The sequence below is a fragment of the Macaca mulatta genome, chromosome 2, assembly GCF_049350105.2.
Source record: "Macaca mulatta isolate MMU2019108-1 chromosome 2, T2T-MMU8v2.0, whole genome shotgun sequence".
Taxonomy (NCBI): domain Eukaryota; kingdom Metazoa; phylum Chordata; class Mammalia; order Primates; family Cercopithecidae; genus Macaca; species Macaca mulatta.
The window spans coordinates 106,205,173-106,229,655 of NC_133407.1; the positions used below are offsets into that span (position 1 = coordinate 106,205,173).

A 24,483-nucleotide genomic window follows, 5' to 3' on the forward strand; every position below is an offset into this window, starting at 1 on the left:
TTGGCAAAGCCACTGTAGCCAGGCTCCCTCTCTAGATTCCTCCTCTCTGGGCAGGGCATCTCTGAAAGAAAGGCAGCAGCCCCAGTCAGGGGCTTATAGATAAAACTCCCATTTCCCTGGGACAGAGCACCTGGGGGGAGGGGTGGCTATGGGTGCAGCTTCAGCAGACTTAAATGTTCCTGCCTGCTGGCTCTGAAGAGAGCAGTGGATCTCCCAGCACAGCACTTGAGCTCTGCTAAGGGACAGACTGCCTCCTCAAGTGGGTCCCTGACCCCTGTGCCTCCTCACTGGGAGACACCTCCCAGCAGGGGTTGACAGATACCTCACACAGGGGAGCTCTGGCTGGCATCTGATGGGTGCCCCTCTGGGATGAAGCTTCCAGAGGAAGAAACAGGCAGCAATATTTGCCATTCTGCAGCCTCTGCTAGTGATACCCAGGCAAACAGGGTCTGGAGTGGACCTCCAGCAAACTCCAGCGGACCTGCAGCAAAGGGACCTGACTGTTAGAAGGAAAACTAACAAACAGAAAGGAATAGCATCAACAAAAATACATCCACACAGAAACCCCATCTGAAGGCCACCAACATCAAAGACCAAAGGTAGATAAATCCACGAAGATGAGGAAAAACCAGTGCAAAAAGGCTAAAAATTCACAAAACCAGAATGCCTCTTCTCCTCCAAATGATCACAACTCCTCACTAGCAAAGGAACAAAACTGGATGGAGAATGAGTTTGACGAATTGACAGAAGTAGGCTTCAGAAGATGTGTAATAACAAACTCCTCTGAGCTAAAGGAGCATGTTCTAACCCAATGCAAGGAAGCTAAGAACCTTGAAAAACAGTTAGAGGAATTGCTAACTAGAATGACCAGTTTAGAGAAGAATATAAATGACCTGATGGAGCTGAAAAACACAGCACAAGAACTTCGTGAAGCATACACAAGGATCAATAGCTGAATCAATCAAGCAGAAGAAAGGATATCAGAGATTAAAGATCAACTTAATGAAATAAAGGGTGAAAACAATATTAGAGAAAAAAGAATATAAAGGAATGAACAAAGCCTTCAAGAAATATGGAGACTATGTGAAAAGACCACATCTACATTTGATTGGTGTACCTGAAAGTGACGGAGAGAATGGAACCAAGTTGGAAAACATTCTTCGGGATATTATCCAGAAGAATTTCTCCAACCTAGCAAGACAGGCCAACATTCAAATTCAGGAAATACAGAGAACACCGCAAAGGTACTCCTCGAGAAGAGCAACCCCAAGACACATAATTTTCAGATTCACCAAGGTTGAAATGAAGGAAAAAATGTTAAGGGCAGCCAGAGAGAAAGGTTGGTTACCCACAAAGGGAAGCCCATCAGAGTAACAGCGGATCTCTCTGCAGAAACCCTACAGGCCAGAAGAGAGTGGGAGTCCAATATTTAACATTCTTAAAGAGAAGAATTTTCAATCCAGAATTTCATATCCAGCCAAACTAAGCTTCATGAGTGAAGGAGCAATAAAATCCTTTACAGACAAGCAAATGCTGAGAGATTTTGTCACAACCAGGCCTGCCTTACAAGAGCTCCTGAAGGAAGCACTAAACATAGAAAGGACAAACTGGTACCAGCCACTGCAAAAACATACCAAATTGTAAAGACCATCGACACCTATGAAGAAACTGCATCAACTAATGGGCAAAATAACCAGCTAGCATCATAATGACAGGATCAAATTCACACATAACAATATTAACCTTAAATGTAAACAGGCTAAATGCCCCAATTAAAAGACACAGACTGGCAAATTGGATAAAGAGTCAAGACCCGGCCGGGCACGGTGGCTCAAGCCTGTAATCCCAGCACTTTGGGAGGCCGAGACAGGTGGATCACAAGGTCAGGAGATCGAGACCATCCTGACTAACACGGTGAAACCCCCTCTCTACTAAAAAATACAAAATACTAGCCGGCGAGGTGGCGGGCACCTGTAGTCCCAGATACTTGGGAGGCTGAGGCAGGAGAACGGCAGTAAACCCGGGAGGTGGAGCTTGCAGTGAGCCGAGATCTGGCCACTGCACTCCAGCCTGGGCAACAGAGCGAGACTCCGTCTCAAAAAAGAGAGAAAACAAACAAAAAAAAGAGTCAAGACCCATTGGTATGCTGTATTCAGGAGACCCATCTCACATCCAGAGACACACATAGGCTCAAAATAAAGGGATGGAGGAATATTTACCAAGCAAATGGAAAGCCAAAAAAAAAAGCAGGGGTTGCAATCCTAGTCTCTGACAAAACAGACTTTAAACTAGCAAAGATCAAAAAGACAAAGAAGGGCATTACATAATGGTAAAGGGATCAATGCAACAAGAAGAGCTAACTATCCTAAATATATATGCACCCAATACAGGAGCACCCAGATTCGTAAAACAAGTTCTCAGAGACTACAAAGAGACTTAGACTCCCACACAATAATAATGGGAGACTTTAACACCTCACTGTCAATAGTAGACAGACTAATGAGACAGAAAATTAGCAAGGATATTCAGGACTTGAACTCACCTCTGGACCAAGTGGACCTAATAGACATCTACAGAGCTCTCCACCCCAAATCCATAGAATATACATTCTTCTCAGCATCCTGATACCAAAACATCACACTTATTCTAAAGTTGACCACATAATTGGAAGTAAAACACTCCTCAGCAAATGCAAAAGAATGGAAATCATAACAAACAGTCTCTCAGACCACAGTGCAATCAAGTTAGAGTTCAGGATTAAGAAACTCACTCAAAACTACACAGCTACATGGAAACTAAAGAACCTGCTCCTGAATGACTACTGGGTAAATAACGAAATGAAGGCAGAAATAAATAAGTTCTTTGAAACCAATGAGAGCAAAGACACAACGTATTAAAATCTCTGGGACACAGCTAAAGCAGTGTTTAGAGGAAAATTTATAGCACTAAATGCCCACAGGAGAAAGCAGGAAAGATCTAAAATCGACAGCCTAACATCACAATTAAAAGAACTAGAGAAGCAAGAGCAAACAAATTCAAAAGCTAGCAGAAGACAAGAAATAACTAAGATCAGAGTAGAACTGAAGGAGAGAGAGAGATGAAAAACCCTTCAAAAAATCAATGAATCCAGGAGCTGGTTTTTTGAAAAGATCAATAAAATAGATAGACCACTAGCCAGACTGATAAAGAAGAAAAGAGACAAGAATCAAGTAGACACATTCAGAGAATACTATAGACACATCAGAGAATACTATAAACACCTCTACACAAATAAACTAGAAAATCTAGAAGAAATGGATAAATTCCTGGACACATACACCCTCTTAAGACTAAACCAGGAAGAAGTGGAATCCCTGAAGAGAGCAATAACAAGTTCTGAAATTGAGGCAGTAATTAATAGCCTCCCAACCAAAAAAAGCCCAGGACCAGACAGATTCACAGCTGAATTCTATCAGAGGTACAAACAGGAGCTGGTACCATTCCTTCCAAAACTATTCTAAACAATAGAAAAAAGAGGGAATCCTCCCTAACTCATTTTATTAGGCCAGCATCATCCTGATACCAAAACCTGGCAAAGACACAACAAAAAAAGAAAATTTCAGGCCAATATCCCTGATGAACATTGATGCTAAAATTCTCAATAAAATACTCAATAAAAAAACCAAATCCAGCAGCACATCAAAAAGCTTATCTACCACCATCAAGTCAGCTTCATCCCTGGGATACAAGGTTAGTTCAACATATGCAAATCAATAAATGTAATCCATCACATAAACAGAACCAATGACAAAACCACATTATTATCTCAATAGATGCAGAAAAGGCCTTCAATAAAATTCAACACCCCTTCATGCTGAAAACTCTCCATAAACTAGGTACTTATGGAACATATCTCAAAATAGTAAGAGCTATTGATGAGAAACCCACAGCCAATATCATACTGAATGGGCAAAATCTGGAAGCATTCCCTTTGAAAACCAGCACAAGAAAAGGATGCCCTCTCTCACCACTCCTGTTCAACATAGTATTGGAAGTTCTGGCCAGGGCAGTCAGGCAATAGAAAGAAATAAAGCGTATTCAGATAGGAAGAGAGGAAGTCAAATTGTCTATGTTTGCAGATGACATGATTGTATATTTAGAAAACCCCATCGTCTCTGCCCCAAATCTCCTTAAGCTGATAAGCAACTTCTGCAAAGTCAGAAAACAAAATTAGTGTGCAAAAATCAAAAGCATTCCTATACACCAATAACAGACAAACAGAGAGCCAAATCATGAGTGAACTCCCATTCACAAATGCTACAAGGAGAATAAAATACCTAAGAATACAACTTACAAGGGATGTGAAGAACCTGTTCAAGGAGAACTACAAGGAAATAAGAGAGGACACAAACAAATGGAAAAACATTCCATGCTCATGGATAGGAAGAATGAATATCGTGAAAATGGCCATACTGCCCAAAATAATTTATAGATTCAATGCTATCCCCATCAAGCTACCATTGACTTTATTCACTGAATTAGAAAAAAAATACTTTAAATTTCATATGGAACCAAAAAAAGAGCCCATGTAACCAAGACAATCCTAAGCAAAAAGAAAAAAGCTGGAGGCATCACACTACCTGACTTCAAACTATACTACAAGGATACAGTAACCAAAACAGCATAGTACTGGTACCAAAACAGATATATAGACAAATGGAACAGAACACAGGCCTCAGAAATAACATCACAGGTCTACAACCATCTGATCTTTGACAAACGTGACAAAAACAAGCAATGGGGAAAGGATTCCCTATTTAATAAATGGTGTTGGGAAAACTGGCTAGCCATATGCAAAGAACTGAAACTGGACCCATTGCTTACACCTTATACAAAAGTAAACTCAAGATGAATGAAAGACCTAAATGTAAGACCTAAAACCGTAAAAACGCTAGAAGAAAACCTAGGCAATACCATTCAGGACATAGGCAGGCATAGGCAAAGACTTCATGACTAAAACACCAAAAGCAATGGCAACAAAAGCCAAAATTGACAAATGGGATCTAATTAAACTAAAGAGCTTCTGCACAGCAAAATAAACTATCATCAGAGTGAACCGGCAACCTACAGAACAGGAGAAAATGTTTGCAATCTATCCATCTGACAAAGGGTTAATATCCAGAATCTACAAAGAACTTAAACAAATTTACAAGAAGAAAACAACTCCATCAAAAAGTGGGTGAAGGATATGAACAGATACTTCTCAAAAGAAGACATTTATGCGGCCAACAGACATGAAAAAAAAAGCTCATCATTACTGGTCATTAGAGAAATGCAAATAAAAACCACAATGAGATGAGATACCATCTAATCCCAGTCAGAATGGTGATCATTAAAAAGTCAGGAAACAACAGATGGCTTGAGAGGATGTGGAGAAATAGGAATGTTTTTACACTGTTGGTGGGAGTGTAAATTAGTTCAACCATTGTGGAAGACAGTGTGGCAATTCCTCAAGGATCTAGAACCAGAAATACCATTTGACCCAGAAATCCCCTTACTGGGTATATACCTAAAGGATTATTAATCATTCTACCATAAAGACACACGTGCACACATATGTTTATTGCAGCACTGTTGACAATAGTAAAGACTTGGAACAAACCCAAATGCCCATCAGTGATAGACTGGATAAAGAAAATGTGGCACATACACAGGATGGAACACTATGCAGCCATAAAAAGGATGAGTTCATGTCCTTTGCAGGGACGTGGATGAAGCTGGAAGCCATCATTCTCAGCAAACTAACACAAGAACAGAAAACCAAACACTGCATGTTCTCACTCATAAGTGGGAGCTGAACAATGAGAACACATGGACACAGGGAGGGGAACATCACACACCCTGGCCTGTTGGGGGCTTGGGGGCTAGGGGAGGGATAACATTAGAAGAAATACCTCACTGTGCACATGTACCCTAGAACTTAAAGTATAATTAAAAAAAAAAAGAAGAAATACCTAATGTAAATGACAGGTTGATGGGTGTAGCAAACCACCATGGCATGTGTATACCTATGTAACAAACCTGCACGTTTTGCACATGTATCCCAGAACTTAAAGTATAATAAACAAAATTTAAAAAAAAAAAGCTCCACTGAAGCTAAGCTGCCATTAAAAAAAATTATAAGCCATACATGAGGAAGGGTCAGGAGACATATTAAATAGATGAATTGATATCCCTAAAGAATAAAGAAGAATTTGAAAAACACTATAGGTATTTTTAAATAATGAAGGAGAAAAATAAAGAAACAAAACCATAATGAAAGGATTACATACTCTGAGAACACCTAAAGCTTAGTAGCTTATCCAAGAGTAAGTGTCCCAGAGTAAGTGGGATTCAGTTATAAGACAAAGGTGAGGGGGATATCTTGGTGACATAACCATTAAGTGGTGCAGATGGCTCCCTAAGCTTGTGCTCTTACTTGCTGGACTGTAGGTGCTGATGTAGATTTGAAGAGTCTATTGGACATTCCAGTGCAGCAGCAAAAGTGGGTTTAGAGAAATGTAGAGAATGCTAGGTCTCACCATATTTTTCCCCCACACCTCTACAGGACATCGGGACTGGGCACTTCCTTCCAACATGGCCGCCACTGCCTCTCTGCAGCCACTCACCACTGAGGATGCCGGTCCTGAGAATAGCAGCTTCTATTACTATGACTACCTGGATGAGGTGACCTTCATGCTCTGCAGGAAGGATGCAGTGGTGTCCTTTGGCAAAGTCTTCCTGCCAGTCTTCTATAGCCTGATTTTTGTGTTGGGCCTGAGCGGGAACCTCCTTCTTCTTATGGTCTTGCTCCGGTACGTGCCTCGCAGGCAGATGACTGAGGTCTATCTGCTGAATCTGGCCATCTCCAACCTTCTGTTTCTGGTGACACTGCCCTTCTGGGGCATCTCCGTGGCCTGGCATTGGGTCTTTGGGAGTTTCTTGTGCAAGATGGTGAGCACTCTTTATACTACTAACTTTTACAGTGGCATCTTTTTCATTAGCTGCATGAGCCTGGACAAGTACCTGGAGATCGTTCATGCTCAGCCCTACCACAGGCTGAGAACCCGGGCCAAGAGCCTGCTCCTTGCTACCATAGTATGGGCTGTGTCCCTGGCCGTCTCCATCCCTGATATGGTCTTTGTACAGACACATGAAAATCCCAAGGGTGTGTGGAACTGCCACGCAGATTTCAGCGGGCATGGGACCATTTGGAAGCTCTTCCTCCGCTTCCAGCAGAACCTCCTAGGGTTTCTCCTTCCACTCCTTGTCATGATCTTCTTCTATGCCCGTATTGGTTGTGTCTTGGTGAGGCTGAGGCCCCCAGGCCAGGGCCGGGCTCTAAAAATAGCTGCAGCCTTGGTGGTGGCCTTCTTCGTGCTATGGTTCCCATACAATCTCACGTTGTTTCTGCATACGCTGTTGGACCTGCAAGTATTCGGGAACTGTAAGGTCAGCCAGCATCTAGACTACGCACTCCAGGTGACAGAGAGCATCGCCTTCCTTCACTGCTGCTTTTCACCCATCCTGTATGCCTTCTCCAGTCGCCGCTTCCGCCAGTACCTGAAGGCTTTCCTGGCCGCTGTGCTTGGATGGCACCTGGCACCTGGCACTGCCCAGGTCCCATTATCCAACTGTTCTGAGAGCAGCATACTTACTGCCCAAGAAGAAATGACTGGCATGAATGACCTTGGGGAGAGGCAGTCTGAGAACTCCCCTAACAAGGAGGATGTGGGGAATAAATCAGCCTGAGTGACCAAACCTCAGTCTGATGGGAATAGATGGGAACCAGCTCAATTGGGCATCCACTCAAAGTGCTGTCTCCAGGGGCCTCAGTGACCGTGTTGCTAAAGCCAGTGGTCAGTTCTCAGTTCTCAACCATCAGCAGCATTTGCTCGCCCCTGCCTTCTTCCTCCACTTTCTTCACTTGCTTCCAGGACACCGCGCTTTCTTTTCTGAATTCCTACAATGATCCTTCCTTCCTTCCTTCCTTCCTTCCTTCCTTCCTTCCTTCCTTCCTTCCTTCCTTCCTTCCTTCCTTCCTTCCTTCCTTCCTTCCTTCCTTCCTTCCTTTCCTTCCTTCCTTCCTTCCTTCTGACAGTGTCTTGCTCTATTGCTGTGTTGCCCAGGCTGGAGTGCAGTGACTGCAGCCTCCTCCTCCCGGGTTGAAGCGATTCTCCTGCCTCAGCCTCCCAAGTAGCTGGGACTATAGGCGCCTGCCACCACGCCCAGCTAATTTTTGTATTTCTTTTTCTTTTTATTTCTTTTTTCTTTTTTTTTTTTGAGATGGAGTCTCACTCTTGTTGCCCAGGTTGGAGAGCAATGGCGCGATCTCAGCTTACTGCAACCTCCACCTCCTGGGTTCAAGCGATTCTCCTGCCTCAGCCTCCTGAGTAGCTGGAACTACAGGCACCTGCCACCATGCCCAGCTAATTTTTGTATTTTTAGTAGAGACAAGGTTTCACCATGTTGGCCAGGATGGTCTTGATCTCTTGACCTCGGGATCCACCTGCCTTGGCCTCCCAAAGTGCTGGGATGACAGGTGTGAGCCACCATGCCTGGCCCTAATTTTTGTATTTTTATTTGAAATGGAGTTTCACCATGTTGGCCAGGCTGGAGAATTGCTGCAATAGTTTTTCAACTGGCCCCTGTGCTTCTTCTCTCTTGCTCTCCTCCCTTCTCATCTGCACCTAGCAGCCAGAGTGATCCTGACACTCTCAGCCTTTACTCCCTCCTTCCTCAGAGCATCAGCCTGTCAAAACACCAGATTACAACAAATTTAGTTTCAAGGTCTCAGCGTTATTGGCAACTCTAGAATCAGGCGATACACTCATTGAATCAGGAACAGATTCACTACATAAAATAGAAAGAGTATTCCGATGAGCTGGGTGGAAGAAGTTAGTTTTATAGACAGGAAAGGGCTGTCGAAAGCAGGAAGAAATGAAGAAAAAAAAGAAGATTGATTTTTTTTTTTTTTTTTTGACACAGGGTCTCACTCTGTCACCCAGGCTGAAGTCCACTCCCACAATCATGGCTCACTGCAGCCACCACCTCCTGAGCTCAAGTGATCCTCCCATCTCAGCCCCCCAAGTAGCTAGGACTGCAGGAGCACACCACCACACCTGGCTAATTTTTATATTTTTTTGTAGAGACAGGGTCTCACTATGTTACCCAGGTTGGACTGGAACCCCTTGGCTCAAGCAATCTGCCTGCCTCAGCCTCCCAAAGTGCTGGGATTACAGGTGTGAGCCACTGCACAGGGCCAGACTGGTCATTTCAAAGTTACTTTCTATATACGGCTGGAACAGGGTGTTTGACATCAGGTTACTTTTTAACGATGATTAAAACAGAGGGAACTTCATTATCATGAGCATGGTTACTGTCTGCATTATCACGTCAACTGAAACTGTCACGTTTGGGAATTTGGCTGTTAACTCTGTCTCCAGGAGTCTCAAAGGTCAGATAACAACTTAGTTTCGGTTTGAGGAAATGGAACTTTCATACAACAGATTCCATTTTGGTTCGGTCTGGTCAGCTGGGACCTAGTGCAGGAGCTTAGTCCAAACAATGGCCTCCCATAGTTTTTATTTAACAAGCCCAACTCCTTACGGTAATCCTTTAAGGCCTATGTGATCTGTGATCTGCACCCGCCCTGGCTACACTCTTTGCCCTTATGTCCACCAGCCTCCAGTGCTCCAGACACAACTGATCTCAAACACGCCTGACACATCCCCCTGGGGATTCCTCTTCCTGGACTGCTCTCCTCTCAGCTGTCTGCTTGGCTCACTCTCTCACCTCCTGAGGTCTTAGCTCAGATCTCACCTTTCACTCACCTGTCCAACCTATTTAACACAAACTCGCCCATCTCTGATTGCTCCTGATCTTTCTGATGCTCTATGTTTTAATTTTTTCAATAGCACTTATTTCTTTCAGACGTTGTATATGTTTTTCCTATTTGTGAGGTTCAGTGCTACTGTCCCCACCCACACTGTCCCAGGTGAATTCCACAAGGTGGGGATCTTGGTTAGGCTCACTGCTGTACCCAACCCCCTAACACAGGGCCTAGTGTGTAGGTTTTCAGAAAGTGTCTGTTAAATGCATGGGTGGAGGAGGAAGTATTTTCCTTCTGGCATTGCTGGGGAAAAAGAGCCTAAGGTCCTCCACTCACCAGGGTTCCACATTCTCTGTAGTCCAGCTGGGAAATACTATTAAAAGGACCATTCTTGTAGCCTTGATGGTGTCCCCAGCATCTGGCAATCAGGAGGGCCTGGAAGTGCTCTGCCCAGGGAATGTCCCAGGACCATGTGCAGTCTGCAGAAGGAGGCAGTGAACACGCTTGGCCTGGGCCCCATCTCAGGAGCCTTCAGATCTCCCTGGGACCTGCACAATCAAGTCCAAAATCTTTGTCTGATGTCAAGGCTAGCGCTTTTGCAAATAGGACCCCATACATCTTCCAGCCCTCATACTCCTCCATTCCCGTTTCATTTCTGGAACATTTCAACTTCTATGCCTTTGCTCTTGTGGGCACCCTCATGTAATTAGGATAATTTCCAGCCAGGTATTCCCTTCCCTTGTTTTATAACTGAATCCCACTTTCTCTGGGACACCACTGCTCGGTCACTCTGCCCTGTGTTTTGAGAGGAGGTTGGGTGGAGCATGGGACATGGGTCAGTTACTGCCTTCACATTTCCCTGGTCATGGTGATTTTTTAGGGGTGGGCACATGACCCAGGCAGAGCCAATGAAGTGTGATGTCACTAGAACATGCGAGAAGAGAGGCATGAAACTGAAGCTGAGAGGGTTTGAGATCTGGAGCTACTCCTTCCTCCACCCAAACTTCAGAAGGTGAAGGAGATAGCACATGTGAGTGAGCAGATCCTGAGGGCACTGTTTGAGCCTCAGAAACAAAGCACCTCTGAAGCTCATCCCAATCTTGGATTCGATAGTTACAAGAACCAATAAATTCCTTTCCGTGTGGTCATGTTGTTTTGTTACTTGCAACCTAAAGATTCCTGACTGATATACTGTGCCCAGTGCTTTTCTCTTCATATCTCTAATGTTTGGCATTCTCCCTGCCCCCTGACACATCCACTGAGAAGCCTTTCCCCAGGGAGCTACCTGCCCACATGACATCTCTCTTTCTTGAGCTTCTAAAGCACTCAACTGCTCTTTCCACCTCATGGAACTACCTGGTGCAACCTGCACACGTCCCACCATGTCTGCCCTGCACAATTGAACGTGGAACCTGGCACACAGGAAAGGAAACTTTTTGGTGGATGGAATGGAGGGTAGGAGAACAGATGGCTGGGTGAACATAAGCTCCATGAGAGCAGGGACTTTGCCATGTGTAAACTCTGCATCCCCTGTGCTTCAATACATGCTCAGAGTATAGTAGATTCTTTTTGGAATGAATGGATAAGTTTTTTTTTTTTTTTTTTTTGAGTGAATGGCTGATAGAGGATTGAACAGGCAAGCAGTATTCTGCCCGCTGTTTCTTCTCCCGCTGTTTCTTCTCTTCCCCTGAGCTTTTGATGGCGTAGTCATAGCACATGTGTCACGTGCCGTCTGGCGGTCTCTTGATGTAGCACAAGTTGCCCTGTGCCTTCCCCACATCCAGTCTCTCTCAGCTCTGCCTTTAGTTCTCTCTCCTTAAGGCCCCCAATTCCCCATCATCAGGAAGGACTCTGAGCTTCCTAGTTCCCTGGGAAATGAAGCTCTAGATCTGAAGGTGGATATTTGTTTGAGGATGCGGAGGATGGAGTTCTACTTCAGAGCTCTGGAAATCTTGTCCTACAAGGAACTTCTGTTTGTTTGCCAGCCTGGCTGGTGAGCTATAGCCTGAGCTGCACCAACAGGGTCTAGGTGCTCGGAGGCCCTGACTTTGTGCCCATGATGCACAGAGAGGATGTCAGGCAAGGGACACCCAGCAGGGCTTGTCACACCAGCATTGGTGGATTTGTGTGTGTCTGTGTGTCTATGTGTCTGGGAAGTATGTGTGCATGTGTCTGTGTTGCTGTGTGGGCTGTGCATAGTATATATGGTTGTGTATGTGGTTATGATGCAGCTGTGTCACTGTGTCCAAGTGGGTCTGGTTATGTGCCTGCAAGTTTCCTATTCTTTCTTTTTTTGAGACAGAGTCTTGCTGGAGTGCAGTGACATGATCCCAGCTCACTGCAACCTCTGCCTCCCAGGTTCAAGCAATTCCTGTGCCTCAGTCTTCTGAGTAGATGGGATTACAGGCATGAGCTAATTTTTGTATTTTTAGAGACAGGGTTTCACCATGTTGGCCAGGTTGGTCTCGAATTTCTGAGCTCAAGTGATGTGCCCACCTCGGCCTCCCAAAGTGCTGGGATTGCAGGCGTGAGCCACTTCACCCAGTCCTGTTTGTTCTTTCATGCCTTTCTCTATGTATGTGTGAGTGTGTACTTGCTGCAAAAGGCAAGAATATAACAAGTAGTGCCCTGAAGCCTATGTCCAAAGGAGAGGGCAAGGGCTAGCTGCAGGTACCTCATTCTCTGTCACTGTCTTAGGTGCTATATAGTTTGAGAGCAGCTCGGCAGCTCTCACAGCGCAGGCCAGGATAAAGCCCTCTCCATCCCAGCCTTACTTTCTGGTCTGGGCCTTGGTTCCTCCTCTTGCTGTCTGTCTCCCCAAAGGCCTGACAAGGTCTGGCTCCCTGACTGCACTGCTCAAACCTTTCCCAGGGGTCTCAGGAAAGCAATCAGAATTCCTCTGACCCTCAGGCTCTGAGGCAAGGTGGATTCTTCCCATGGGCTGACCTAGGGAGAAGCGTAGAAGTTGCTTTGCCCATGGGCAGGGCTGCTGCCCATGTTCAACGCCATGAAATGTGATGTTTTGACTCCAGTCATTCTCTATGAGAAAAGCATCTCTTTTCTTTCCCAGGTGCCTGAAATTCCACCATTGGAAAGCCACCCCTGATCTTGCTTTATTATAAACCATCTTCAGAGAGAACACATTTAGTGGACTTTCCTCTGAGGTCCTGATGAGGAAAAGGATGAGAGGAAGAAAACATTTGGCATAGAAATGAGGAATTGGGGGCAGAATGACTGGGTTGGGCGGGTGGTGACTAGAGGCATCCTTGGTGGTCGCAGTCTTCCTCCTGCCTCAAGGCCTCTGCCAGGGTTGGCTGCAGCAGTCCTCATGCAGGGGGCAGAGAGCTACATGTGCCATGGGCCCCTCCCATGCCAGCAGGTGGGCATGGGGCATTGGGCTCCCTGCCCACACTCCAATCCTTGGGGGCTCTTGCTTCCTGGAGGGCCTGTAGTTATGCTGGATATCACTGACTGCAGGATGGTACATTTGCGTTCACCTCACACCTCACCCGCTGAGGCTTCCCTCGGTCCCAAGCATCTCCTCTGGGGCTCTCAGAAAGGCCACAGGGTCCATTAAGTTCCTATCTGCACATGGTCACTCCCAGTTGAGACCTTCTGGTCCTGACTCAGGGAACTCAGGCCCTCAGCCCCACCCCAGCCAATCCACAGGCCAATCCTGGTCCATATTCCCTTGGGTGTGAGGCCTAAAAGGAGACATAGCACCAAGGTCTAGGGAGGGCCAAGGAGGTGTGTGAAGGCTCTGTTCCTGCTTCCCCACAACCCCAGCCCCATTGTACTGGGCACAGGGCCTGGCTGGGCAGAGGCATCATTGGTACGTTTCCCATGGACAGTCTTCCACCTTCCAGCCCCTTTCTCCTCCTTCCGTGCCCCCTACTCAACTCTTCTCCTTGTGCTCCTGGTCCTTGTGGAATAGGCTGGGATATCTCAGCTTCTCCTAACCAGGCAGAGCTTTATCAAGCCCCAGGCAGACATCAGCATTTATGGGCAGCTGACCTCAGAGAAAGGCAAGCCCTGGCCCAGGGTTGGGGACAGACTCTCACCCCACCTCAGACCCCTGCCTACTCTCTTGGCAGAGAAGAACAGGCAGCCTCAGGAGAAATGTGAGGCTGCCAGAGATGTAAGATAGAAGTAGCAGAGAGAAGCTCCACTGGCTCGTCACTGGGTCAGGGGGTCCATGCAGCCTGGGCCGACCTCCTCCAAGACCCTCTATCCAGTTCCCACAATTGTTCTTTCTCCTGTCCCAGCTCCAGGGGGGGCCCTGCCATCAGCCAGCTGCAGCTATGGCAGCCACCCCCTCACCCTCTTGCAGCACTGGTAAGCACGCTGGGAAGGGGCGTTGTCTTCATTTCATAGATTGGAGGGCTAAGGCCAGGAAATGATTTGAGGACAGAAAGCAAATTAGCTGAGACTAGAAGTCAGATTTCTAACATTTAATCTTCACTTAGGGAATTGGAGGTCAGAAATGAATAAAATACCATGCTTCAGTAGGCTTCAGTCTGGGGAAGTGGGCAGCAGGCAGAAACCAAGATACAGAAAGCAACGACACGTAACAGATATGCTATGGTACAAATGGTGCTGCAGGAGCTTCACAGTTTGGAGGCCATTTCTGGCCAGAGGATGGGATGAGTGAAATCCAGGAAGGCTTCCAGGAAGGAGTAGCTGGCACTGGGATGGGCAGGAAAAGCAATACCTCTACTTTAGGGATGGTTTCATCGGAGAAAGTTTGCAAAGTCGGGGAGTTTGGAGACCAACCATGACAAAGTTTAAACATCAGGTATGTGAAGGCAAGGGGGACCATCTGTGACAAAATTTAAATATCAAGTGTGTGAAGTCGAAGGGGAACCAGGAAAGTAGAAGAGTAACAATCAGAAGTGCTTTTGGCAAAAAAGCCTCTGGCAGCAGCATAGAAGAGAAATGCAGAGGTCACAGGTATAAGAATGACAGTAGGAGAAGGGAAGAGGGTACACATTTCAGAGGCATCACAGGGGGTGTACTGACAGGACGGGGGCCTGCTTGTATGAAGGTGAAAGAGGAGGAGGGAGAGTGTCTCTGGGAGATGGGGTGATTGGTAGTGTTCTGAGCAGAGAGAGCAGGGAAATCAGGAGAACAAGTGGTTCAGGGAAGAGGCAGGGGCTCAGATGCCAAGTTCTGCATTGGCCAAGCTGAGTCAGAGGTGCTGGGAGACTCCCATGGGGGTCTGGGGATAGGAGAAAGCTCTGAGTTCAGCAATGATCATGGAAACCAAGGGAGGGTTGACAGTACCCTGAGGTGGGGGAGACATGGGCACTGAGGAGGGATCTTGAATAATTCCGACATTAAAGGCATCCTGGCTGGGTGCAGTGGCTCGTGCCTATAATCCCAGAACTTTGGGAGGCCGAAGTACGCGGATCACCTGAGGTCAGGAGGTCGAGACCAGCCTGGCCAACATGGTGAAACGCTGTCTCTACTAAAAATACAGAAACTAGCTGAGTGTGGTGGGGTGAGCCTGTAATCCCAGCTACTCAGAAGACTGAGGCAGGAGAATTACTTGAATCCTGGAAGCAGAGGTTGTAGTGAGCCAAGATCACACCACTGCACTGCAGCCTGGGCAACAGAGCGAGACTGTCTCAAAAAAAAAAAAAAAAAAAAGTAGCGTTTCTCTAGACCTGTGCCATCCAATAGGGCAGCCACCTGAACTGGGAAGAGCTGCAAAAATACAGTACATACCAGACTTTGAAGACAGGATGAAAAAGGGAAGGTAAAAACTATTTCGTTAAAATTTTTAATAGTGATCACGTTGAAATGTCAATATTTTGGATATATTGGATAAGTAAAGTATATTATAAAAATGAATTCTGTTTCATTTTACTTTTTAAAAATGTGTTTACCAGGAAACTAAATTAGCTGGGCAAGGAGGCACGTACCTGTAATCCCAGCTACTTAGGAGGCTGAGGCAGAAGAATTGCTTGAACCCAGGAGGCAGAGGTTGCAGTGAACAGAGATCGCATCACTGCACTCCATCCTGGGCAACAGAGCAAGACTCTGTCTCAAAACAAACAAACAAATAAACAAACAAAACCAAAAAACCCCACTACTCATGTAGCTTGCTTCATATTTATATTGGATGACACTGTTCTAGAGCCTGAATTCCATAGGATATGCGATAAGTGTTGCTGAAAAAACTAAAGCAAGGTAGGAGGATGGAGGCTGATATTTGCAAGATGCCATGTTACTCATGTCTGGGGGGAACCAGTTTCTGTACTCAGGACTTCTCCAGGCAGGCTTCATCTCCCAAACCAAGTTGCCCACAGATACTCCCCCTTCCCCTGGACTTCCTGTGAGAGGAGGGTTCAGCAGAACCCACTCTGAGAGATGGTATTTTAAAGAGAATGATAAACTTGTCAGATGACTAGGCAGGGAGAGAGCGAGGACAGGCAGAACAGAGGTAGGGGGTGCCACAGGACCAGAAGGAAGGGTGGCCAATGGGGGCTTGGGCTGCAGAGGGGTGAGAACAGGTGAGAGACCCAATAGAATCCCTCTGGCCAGGTTTGCAGCTGGCTTGGCCGAGCTCACACTATAGGACGCAGGCGGTAGCGGAAGCGCACATCATGGCTGGGCTGCATGGTGCCAAAACCCCAGCGCTGCGGGTCAACATGGGGTAGTGGTGTGTCAGGGTCCACCAACTCTAAGTCAAAGTGTGTGACCATAAGCAGGATAAAGAGCTTCACCTCACTGAGTGCGAAGAACCTCCCAGGGCAGATGGAAACGCCCGAACCCCAGGGCATGGTGTAGTGGTGGATCTTCTTGCCTGCCTTGAAGAAGTCCACTTTCCGGCTGCCATTAGGGTTGAGGAAGCGATCGTACTTGAAGATAGTGGGCTCCGGGTGGATGTCAGGGTCCACGTGCACTGAGAGGTAGGGAAAGAGGGCCAGGATGTCTCCACGGCGGAACAGATACTCCTGCCCACTGGCCATCTTCAGGGTATAGTCTTCATGAACCAACCTGAGGAGGGTGGGTGCAGCCCTCAGCCTCAGTGTCTCCTCTACCACACTGTCCAGAACTGGGGTGTGTTGCAGGGCACTGAGTTTGAAGGCAAAGGACTGCTTGGTCTCCAGTCTGGCCTCACCCAGGACCTGGGTAGTTTCCTGCCTCACAGCCCGAATAGCTTCTGGGTGCTTCAGGAGGAACAAGAGGGCCCAGAAAGAGGTGGGCCCCGTGTTCCCCTGGGAGGCCCACAGCATCATGAAGTTGAACTTGTCCTGCATAGCTGATGGTACCCCCTGCTCCCTCAGAAACTGAAGCATGTTGCACAGCCAGTTGCTGATGCCCTCCTTCTCCTGGCTGTGGCTCACGGAGAGCATCTTGTGAAAGAGACGCTGGAGTCGGCCCACTTCTAGCCACTCTTGGGGCCACAGCAGGGAGTAGACAAACCTGGGGAAAAGAAGGTCAAACTTGCGGAACTCCACGAATAACTCTCCTGCCTGTAGCAGGTCCTGCTCCTTGTCCTTCGTGTAGCCGAACAAGCTCAGGTAGCCAGCTGTGAACAAGATATAATAGCAGAAGTGAAAGAGGCTGTCCTCATGCCAGCAACTGGCATCCAGACTCCAGCCTTTCGACTTCAGCATTACAAAGGACAGGCTGTCCAGCATGGTCTCATTAAGATCCTTCAAGCCATCCCCCCTCAGATGCTTGGTGCTGGCTGAGTGTATCATCTCATGGTCCCCTTGCACTGAACGGTATCCAAATACCTTCAGCACCAGTTTTTTTGCATATTGCCCAAAGTCTAGTTTTCTCTGTGTGTCCTTGAGGATGGGGCCAAAGGAGAGGGGGTCCATGACAAAGGTGAAGTACTGGCCCCCTAGCTGCACTGTGAACACATCCCCATGCTTGCTCCTCATGCGCTTCAGAAATTCAAACATATTCTTCCGGAAAGCCATGGCATAGCCAAGCCAAGGCACAGTACCCTTGTCCAGAGGGGGCTCCCGTGGCCTACGTTGTCGGAGCATCCCTGGCAGGCACAGGTATCCAGCAATGACCACCAGCAGAGCTCCCAGCACTGGACCCCAGAGCACCATAGCTATGCTCCCGCGTATTAAGCTCTCGACACACACACCGTTCCCTGGGTGCCAGAGAGCTTTGGGAGGCCTTGGAAAGTCCAGGAGATAAAGGTCTGAGCACCTGGACCTTGCCCTGTGGCCACAAGTTATGGCAAATAACACTAGCGAGACAGTACTTGGAAGCAGCAAAATGTTCCCCTGGACTTAACACTTGGCTGACTGGTCATGTAGGGGAGGAGGAGGTAACCAGGAGAAAGCTCAAAGAGAAGCCTCCAGCTATGGTCACAGCTGCTCACCAGCTTCATACTTTGCTCTGGCCTTTTCAGACTCAGCTCTTGCACCTTCTCTCTAAGCCTGCCTTGATCCCACTCCCACCCCCGTGGCTGACTGACTATTTACGCCCCCATTTACATATGCATTTATTTATTTGCCAGTTCATTCGGTAGAAATGAATCAAGCACTTACAAAATCTCACATGTACTCTTTCATCATCTTTAGAAGATGCAACAAATGCCTCCATTACTAGTTGGCCCCCTTGGTCAAGTGACTTAACCTCACTGTGCCTCCATTCCTTCATCTGTGAAGTAGGGATAATTATAGTGCCTCATAGGTGCTGTTGTGAGGCAAAAAGAGATAAAACCTGCAAAGCACTTAGAATAGTGCCTGGCTCATGCTAGTGCTCCATATATGTTAGTTAGTATCCTAAAGCCTTTTCTCTTACCTCTGCCCGCTCCCCTGGACCTCACGGCAGCCCTGTGCTTATCTCCTCATCCTTTCCCTAGTCTATCTTCCTCTCTGGTCTCAAAGATGTTTGCCAAGGGGGCATGGCCTTGTTGAAGTCATGTCTGCTCCTACCTCCATGTGCACACATTACACAGTCAAAGGCAAGTGAAGAATTACTGTATGCCCTTCCACAAGAGCTCTGACCCCAACCCAAAGAAAAGAGGCATCGATGCTGGGGCTTTAGATACTGAGAAGGCTGAGCTTCTGGAGGGGGTGTTGACTCCATCTTGGGGTATTAGTGTGAATGAATTCATCTGAGGAGGCCACAGAGCCTCCTAGATGATGACTCTTCAAGCACAGGCTGGGCCTCTCACCTTCAGCCCTCTCACCTGCCCGACTGCTTGCCTGTACACTTCTCTGACAAGAAGGCAGAATTCTGGAATTGTAAAATGTCAGAGACGATAGGGATCTTACTCAGTCGCTTCATACTTCATTTCACAATGAGGATCTAGGTGCAGAATGCAGTGGGGACCCTCTTTGACAGCTGCCCTGGCTCGAGGCCTTGAGATAAGCTAATCATTGACTAAGGGCCTTCTGAGACATGTCAGGCCAGGTCCCTGCCAGCAGCTCAAGAAGGAGAAAGCTGTACAATTGACACCAAGGCATTAGTCAAGCAGTCTGGCCCACTGTTGCAATAGGTGAGGTTCAAACTCAATTCAATCAGTTCTGATAACCTCCAAATTACTTTTTAACTTCCTAACCACCTGAAAACAGGCACTTCGGCTCTTCAGACAAAGGAGGGTATGGAACTTCCATATCCCCTCTGGAGTGAGCTTCCTTTGCCCATGAGCTTCCCCTTGGCAGGGAGTTGGAACTGTCCACACTCTGCTTCCCAGAATCCCTCTTTAATTGCTCAGGACCACCACAGTACTTGGCATCATCAACTCTCCTCAACCTTAGAATTCAGTCAGAAACTGGGCCAAATCCAATGAACTGAACCGTGTCCCCTAGTTTTTAGTAGATGAACCATTATTTCACATTCATTCTTACCTCATTCATTAACCCACACTCATCCATTCATTCTCTCCTTCCTTGGAGAAGCCCCATCTATCCATTCACTAGATATTTATTGGGCACTTACTGGCAGAAATGTTGCTAAGATCTGGGATTATAATCGTGAATGAGATAGACACAATCCCTGCCCTCTTGCAGTTTATGGTCTAATGGAGGGAGAAAGATATTAAATCACTGCCCAAAGTAATTATACATGCATTTCTCATTTATTGTGCTTTGCTTTATTGCACTTCACAGATACTGTGTGTTTTACAAATTGAAGGTTTGTGGCAACCCTGCGTTGAGCAAGTCTATTGGCACCATTTTCCCAACAGTTTATGCTAACTTTGTGTCTCTGTGTCACATTTTGTAAGTTCTCACAATATTTCATTTTTTTTTCATTATTATCATTACAGCTGTTATGGTGATCTGTGATATGCTAGTATTGTAATTGTTTGGGGGCACCATGAACTGGGCCCATGTATGATGCAAACTTAATTGGTAAATGTTGTGTGTATTCCGACCGTTCCACTGACCAGCTGTTCTCCCCTCTCTCTATCTCTCCTTGGGCTTTCCTATTTCCCAAGACACAGCAATGCTGAAATTAGGCCAACTAATAACCTTACAATGGCATCTAAGTGTTCAAGTGAAAGGCAGAGCTGCACTTTAAATCGCTTTAAATTTCACTTTAAATCACAAGCCAGAAATGATTAAGCTTAGTGAGGAAGGCCAAGATAGGCTGAAATCTAGGTTTGTTGCACTGCACAGTTATTTAAGTTGTAAATGCAAAAGAAAAGTTCTTGAAGGAAATTAGAAGTGCTACTCCAGTGAATACATGAACAATAAGAAAAACAGCTTTATTGCTGATATGAAGAAAGTTTTAGTGGCCTGCATAGATCAAACCAGCTACAACATTCCCTTAGCCAAAGCCTAATCCAGAGCAAGGTCTTAACTCTCTTCAATTCTATGAAGGCTGAAAGTGATGAAGAAGCAGTTGGAGAAAAGTTTGAAGCTAGCAGAGGCTGGTTCATTAGGTTTAAGGAAAGAAGCCATCTCTACAACATAGAAGTGCAATGTGAAGCAGCAAGTGTTGATGAGGACGCTGCAGCAAGTTAGCCAAAAGATGTAGCTAAGATAATTGATGAATACGGCTACACTAAACAACAGATTTTTAATGTAGATGAAACGACCTTATATTGGAAGAAGAGACCATCTAAGGACTTTCCTAGAGCAAAGTCAATGCCCTGCTTCAAAGCCTCTAAGGGTAGGATGACTCTCTTTTTAGGGGCTAACGTAGCTGGTGACTTTCAGCTGAAGCCAATGCTCATGACCGTTCTGAAAATCCTAGGGCCCTTGGGAATTACGCTAAATTGACTCTGCCTGTACTCTATAAGTAACAAGGACAGGTGTGGTGGCTCGCACCTGTAATCCCAGCAATTTGGAAGGTTAAGGCAAGTGGATTGCTTGGAGACCAGCCTGGGTAACGTGGCGAAACCCTGTCTCTACAAAAATTACAAAATTTAGCCAGTTATGGTGGTGCATGCCTGTGGTCCCAGCTACTTGGGAGGCTGAGGTGGGAGGATCACCTGAGCCTGGGAGGATGAAGCTGCAGTGAGCCAAGATCATGTCACTGCACTTCAGCCTGGGTGACAGAGTGAGACCCTGTCTCAAAACAAACAAACAAAACAAAGCCCAGATGGCAGCACCTCTGTTTGCAGCGTGGTTTACTTAGGCCCACTGCTGAGACCTACTGCTCAGAAAAAAAGATTCTTTTCAATGTATTACTAGTCATTAACAATGCACCTGGTCACCCAAGATTTCTGATGAAGGTGTTCAAAGAGATGAATGTTGTTTTTCATGCCTGCTTACACAACATCCATTCTGCAACCCATGGATCAAGGAGTAATGTCGACTCTTCAGTCTTAGTAGTTCAGAAATACGTTTCATAAGGCTATAGCTGCTGTAGACAGTGATTCCTCTAATGGATCTGGGCAAAGTAAATTGAAAACCTTATGGAAAGGATTCACCATTTTAGCGCCACTAAGAACATTTGTGATTCATGGGAGGAGGCTAAAATATCAACATGAACAAGAGTTTGAAAGAAGTTGATTCCAACCCTCATGAATGACTTTGAGGGGTTCAAGGCTTCAGTGGAGGAAGTCACTGCAGATGGGTGGAAATAGAGAATTAGAATTAGAAGTGGAGCCAGAAGATGTGACTGAATTGCCGCAATCTCCTGATTGAACTTGAATGGATGAGGAGTAACTTCTTATGGATGAGCTAAGAAAGTGGTTTTTTGAGATGGAAACTACTGGTGAAGATGCTGGGAATACTGTTGAAACGACAACAAAGAATTTAGAATATTACATAAAGTTAGTTAATAAAGCAGCAGTAGAGTTTGAGAGGATTGACTCCAATTTTGAAAAAAGTTCTACTGTGGGTAAAATGCTATCAAACAGCATTGCATGCTACAGAGAAATCTTTCCTAAAAGGAAGAGTCAACTGGTGCGGCAACCTCGATTGTTGCCTTGTTTTAAGAAATTGTCACAGCCCCCCCAGCCCTCAGCAACCACCACCCTGATCAGTCCAGGGTGAAGATAGGAATCACTGAAGGCTCAGATGATCATTAGCATTTTTTAGCAATAAAGTTTTTTTTTTTAAATTAAGGGATTATATATATGTGTGTGTGTGTGTTAGATATACTGCTTTTGCACACTTAATGGTGTACAGTCTAAACATAATTTTTATATTCTCTGGGAAACAAAATTCGTGCGACTCATTTTACTGTGGAGGTTTGAAACTCAACCCGCAATATCTTCGCGGTATGGCTGTTAATTGTGACGAATGCTGCAAAGAAGAGCAGAGCGTGAAGGGAGGTGGCAGTCAGGAAGGCCTCACTGATTGGGCCACACTGATTCAGCGGAGGCCTGGAGGACCACAAGACCCAGTCAATGTGTATTGTGCGTGGTGGAGGTGCTAGCGGCGGAAGAGGGGGTGCTGGTCAGGGGATGCAGCAGGGTGGCCCCAAGGTACCGACAGCATATCCACCCTGGGGCCAATGAGCCCAGGGCGCTCGGAGAAGGGGAAAGAATCTCCACAGGGTGCAGAGCCGGCAGGTTCTGTGCGGGGTTGGATTTTGACACATCGGTGGCACTGAACCCCTCTCACGCCAGCCTGCACAGCCGCGCTTGCGTCCGGGGTCAGCCCAGGGGGGCCACGCAGGGCTGCCGGGTGGACAGGCCAAGGAATACGAGCTCTTCCTCAGGCGGAGATTGGCTTGCCCCTGGGAAGCCCGCCCACGGGACTGCCCTCCTGTCCTTCCCCAGGGGCTAGGGACCAGCAACCCACGCCAACACCGGGAGCGGGCGGCACGTCCCCTCCTGGCCCCTTGGGTCTGGGATCTGTCAGGGGCCGGGGCGGGGCAACAATCGAGGTTGCCGCACCAGTTGACTCTTCCTTTTAGGAAAGATTTCTCTGTAGCATGCAATGCTGTTTGATAGCGTTTTACCCACAGCAGAACTTTTTTTCAAAATTGGAGTCAATCCTCTCAAACTCTACTGGGGCTACGGGGCCAGGTAGGCCCAAAGACAAACGGAGGCGGCCTCCGGGCCGGCCAGAGGGGCCGCGGGCCCTCGGGAAAGGGGCGGGTGCACTTCCGGCCCCCGCAGCCGCCGCGAGGGCGTCTCCGGGAGGCGTGGCGGGGAGTAGGTAGTGTGTTGCTGACCTCTGGCGGTCGCTCTGCGGGACTTTGCACCTTCTTTGTGCTCAGGAGCTGTGCGTGTTAGTGCGGCGGCCGTGCTCTCAGTAACGGCGTGGTCCCGGGCCGACGGGAGGACGTGCTGAAGGCGCTGCTTTCTTCCTACCTCACCGCAGCTGTTTCCGACTCGCGCGCTGAGCCCACTACTACCCCTCGGCCCACGCCCCTGGTAGTTGTCACGGCATAAGCCCGGCAAGAGCATCATTTTGGTTGTCCTGGGGCGTTTTGGGGGGTTAGATCCTTTATTGCTAACCTCATTCGCACATTCCATGGTGGGTAGGACAGTGGATTGAGTTTTTTACACTGGGCCCTAGTAGTTCCATGTTCCTGTCCGATGTCATGACTTCTCATTCTATATATGGCCCAGCATTTTGAGCAACTGGGCACTGACCTGAGGTTTCTGTTTATCTGCTGTGGTTCCTTTACTGGGGTTCTCCGCTGTGGGTTCTCTAGTCCGGATGCACCAGCTCTTCCCTGCGTCTTGTTTGCCCCTTTTTTAACTCTGGATGATACTGATTGCTCCCCCAGTATGTGCCACCTCTTGCTCACTGCCTCGCCCCCAGCAGTAAGCAGTACCATTGAAATGGAAATACAGGGGAGAAACTATTTCACCCGGCTTTTAGAGCAGGTAATAATCGTTTCACTTAGGGCTTATTTATGGCTCCTTTTTCGTTCTAGCTTTCCAGGTTCCTTCTGTTTTCCCGGAGGGGAAGGAACCACCTCCATGGCAGCCTGGGTTCTCGACAGCCTGGCTCAAGGGTCACTGTGCTTACTGCTAGCCTGCATCACTTATACCAGGTTGCTGTAGAGCCAGTGTAGGACATAAAAGGCAAACCTGGGTTCTTGTCCCAACTCTTCTACCAATTCATGGCCTGACCCGGAACATTTTGTTTCACACTTCTGGGCCTTTATTCTGATGTGTCAAAACAAGAGGTACTGAATTTGAGGTACTCGCCAGCGGTGAGATGCTATTATAAAGGTATTGGGTTGTGCATTCACTAATTTGCCAAGAGATATGAGGGCATATAGTGTGAGAGGGTGGA

General features: G+C 47.0%; 2 protein-coding genes across 5 annotated transcripts in view; one reads left to right on the plus strand and one right to left on the minus strand.

Moving 5' to 3' along the window:
- Positions 1 to 10,996, plus strand: part of ACKR2 (atypical chemokine receptor 2) — a 58,509-nt gene extending 47,513 nt beyond the window's left edge. For all 4 annotated transcript variants that reach the window (XM_077992259.1, XM_077992257.1, XM_015131226.3 and 1 more), the window contains one exon: positions 6,587 to 10,996. In XM_077992259.1, the coding sequence (XP_077848385.1) occupies positions 6,616 to 7,770 (1,155 nt within the window). In that variant the 5' untranslated portion in view covers positions 6,587 to 6,615 and the 3' untranslated portion in view covers positions 7,771 to 10,996. The remainder of the gene's footprint in view (positions 1 to 6,586) is intronic.
- Positions 10,997 to 14,286: 3,290 nt separating this feature from the next.
- On the minus strand, positions 14,287 to 18,220 carry CYP8B1 (cytochrome P450 family 8 subfamily B member 1). Its single transcript, XM_015131224.3, has one exon. The coding sequence runs from the start codon at positions 17,923 to 17,925 to the stop codon at positions 16,420 to 16,422; it is 1,506 nt and encodes a 501-aa protein (XP_014986710.1). The 5' UTR covers positions 17,926 to 18,220; the 3' UTR covers positions 14,287 to 16,419.
- Between the last annotated feature and the right edge of the window lie 6,263 nt (positions 18,221 to 24,483).

Bases quoted from the DNA above. Each gene is read 5' to 3' on its own strand.
- CYP8B1 (XM_015131224.3), bottom strand. From the start codon at position 17,925: ATGGTGCTCTGGGGTCCAGTGCTGGGAGCTCTGCTGGTGGTCATTGCT.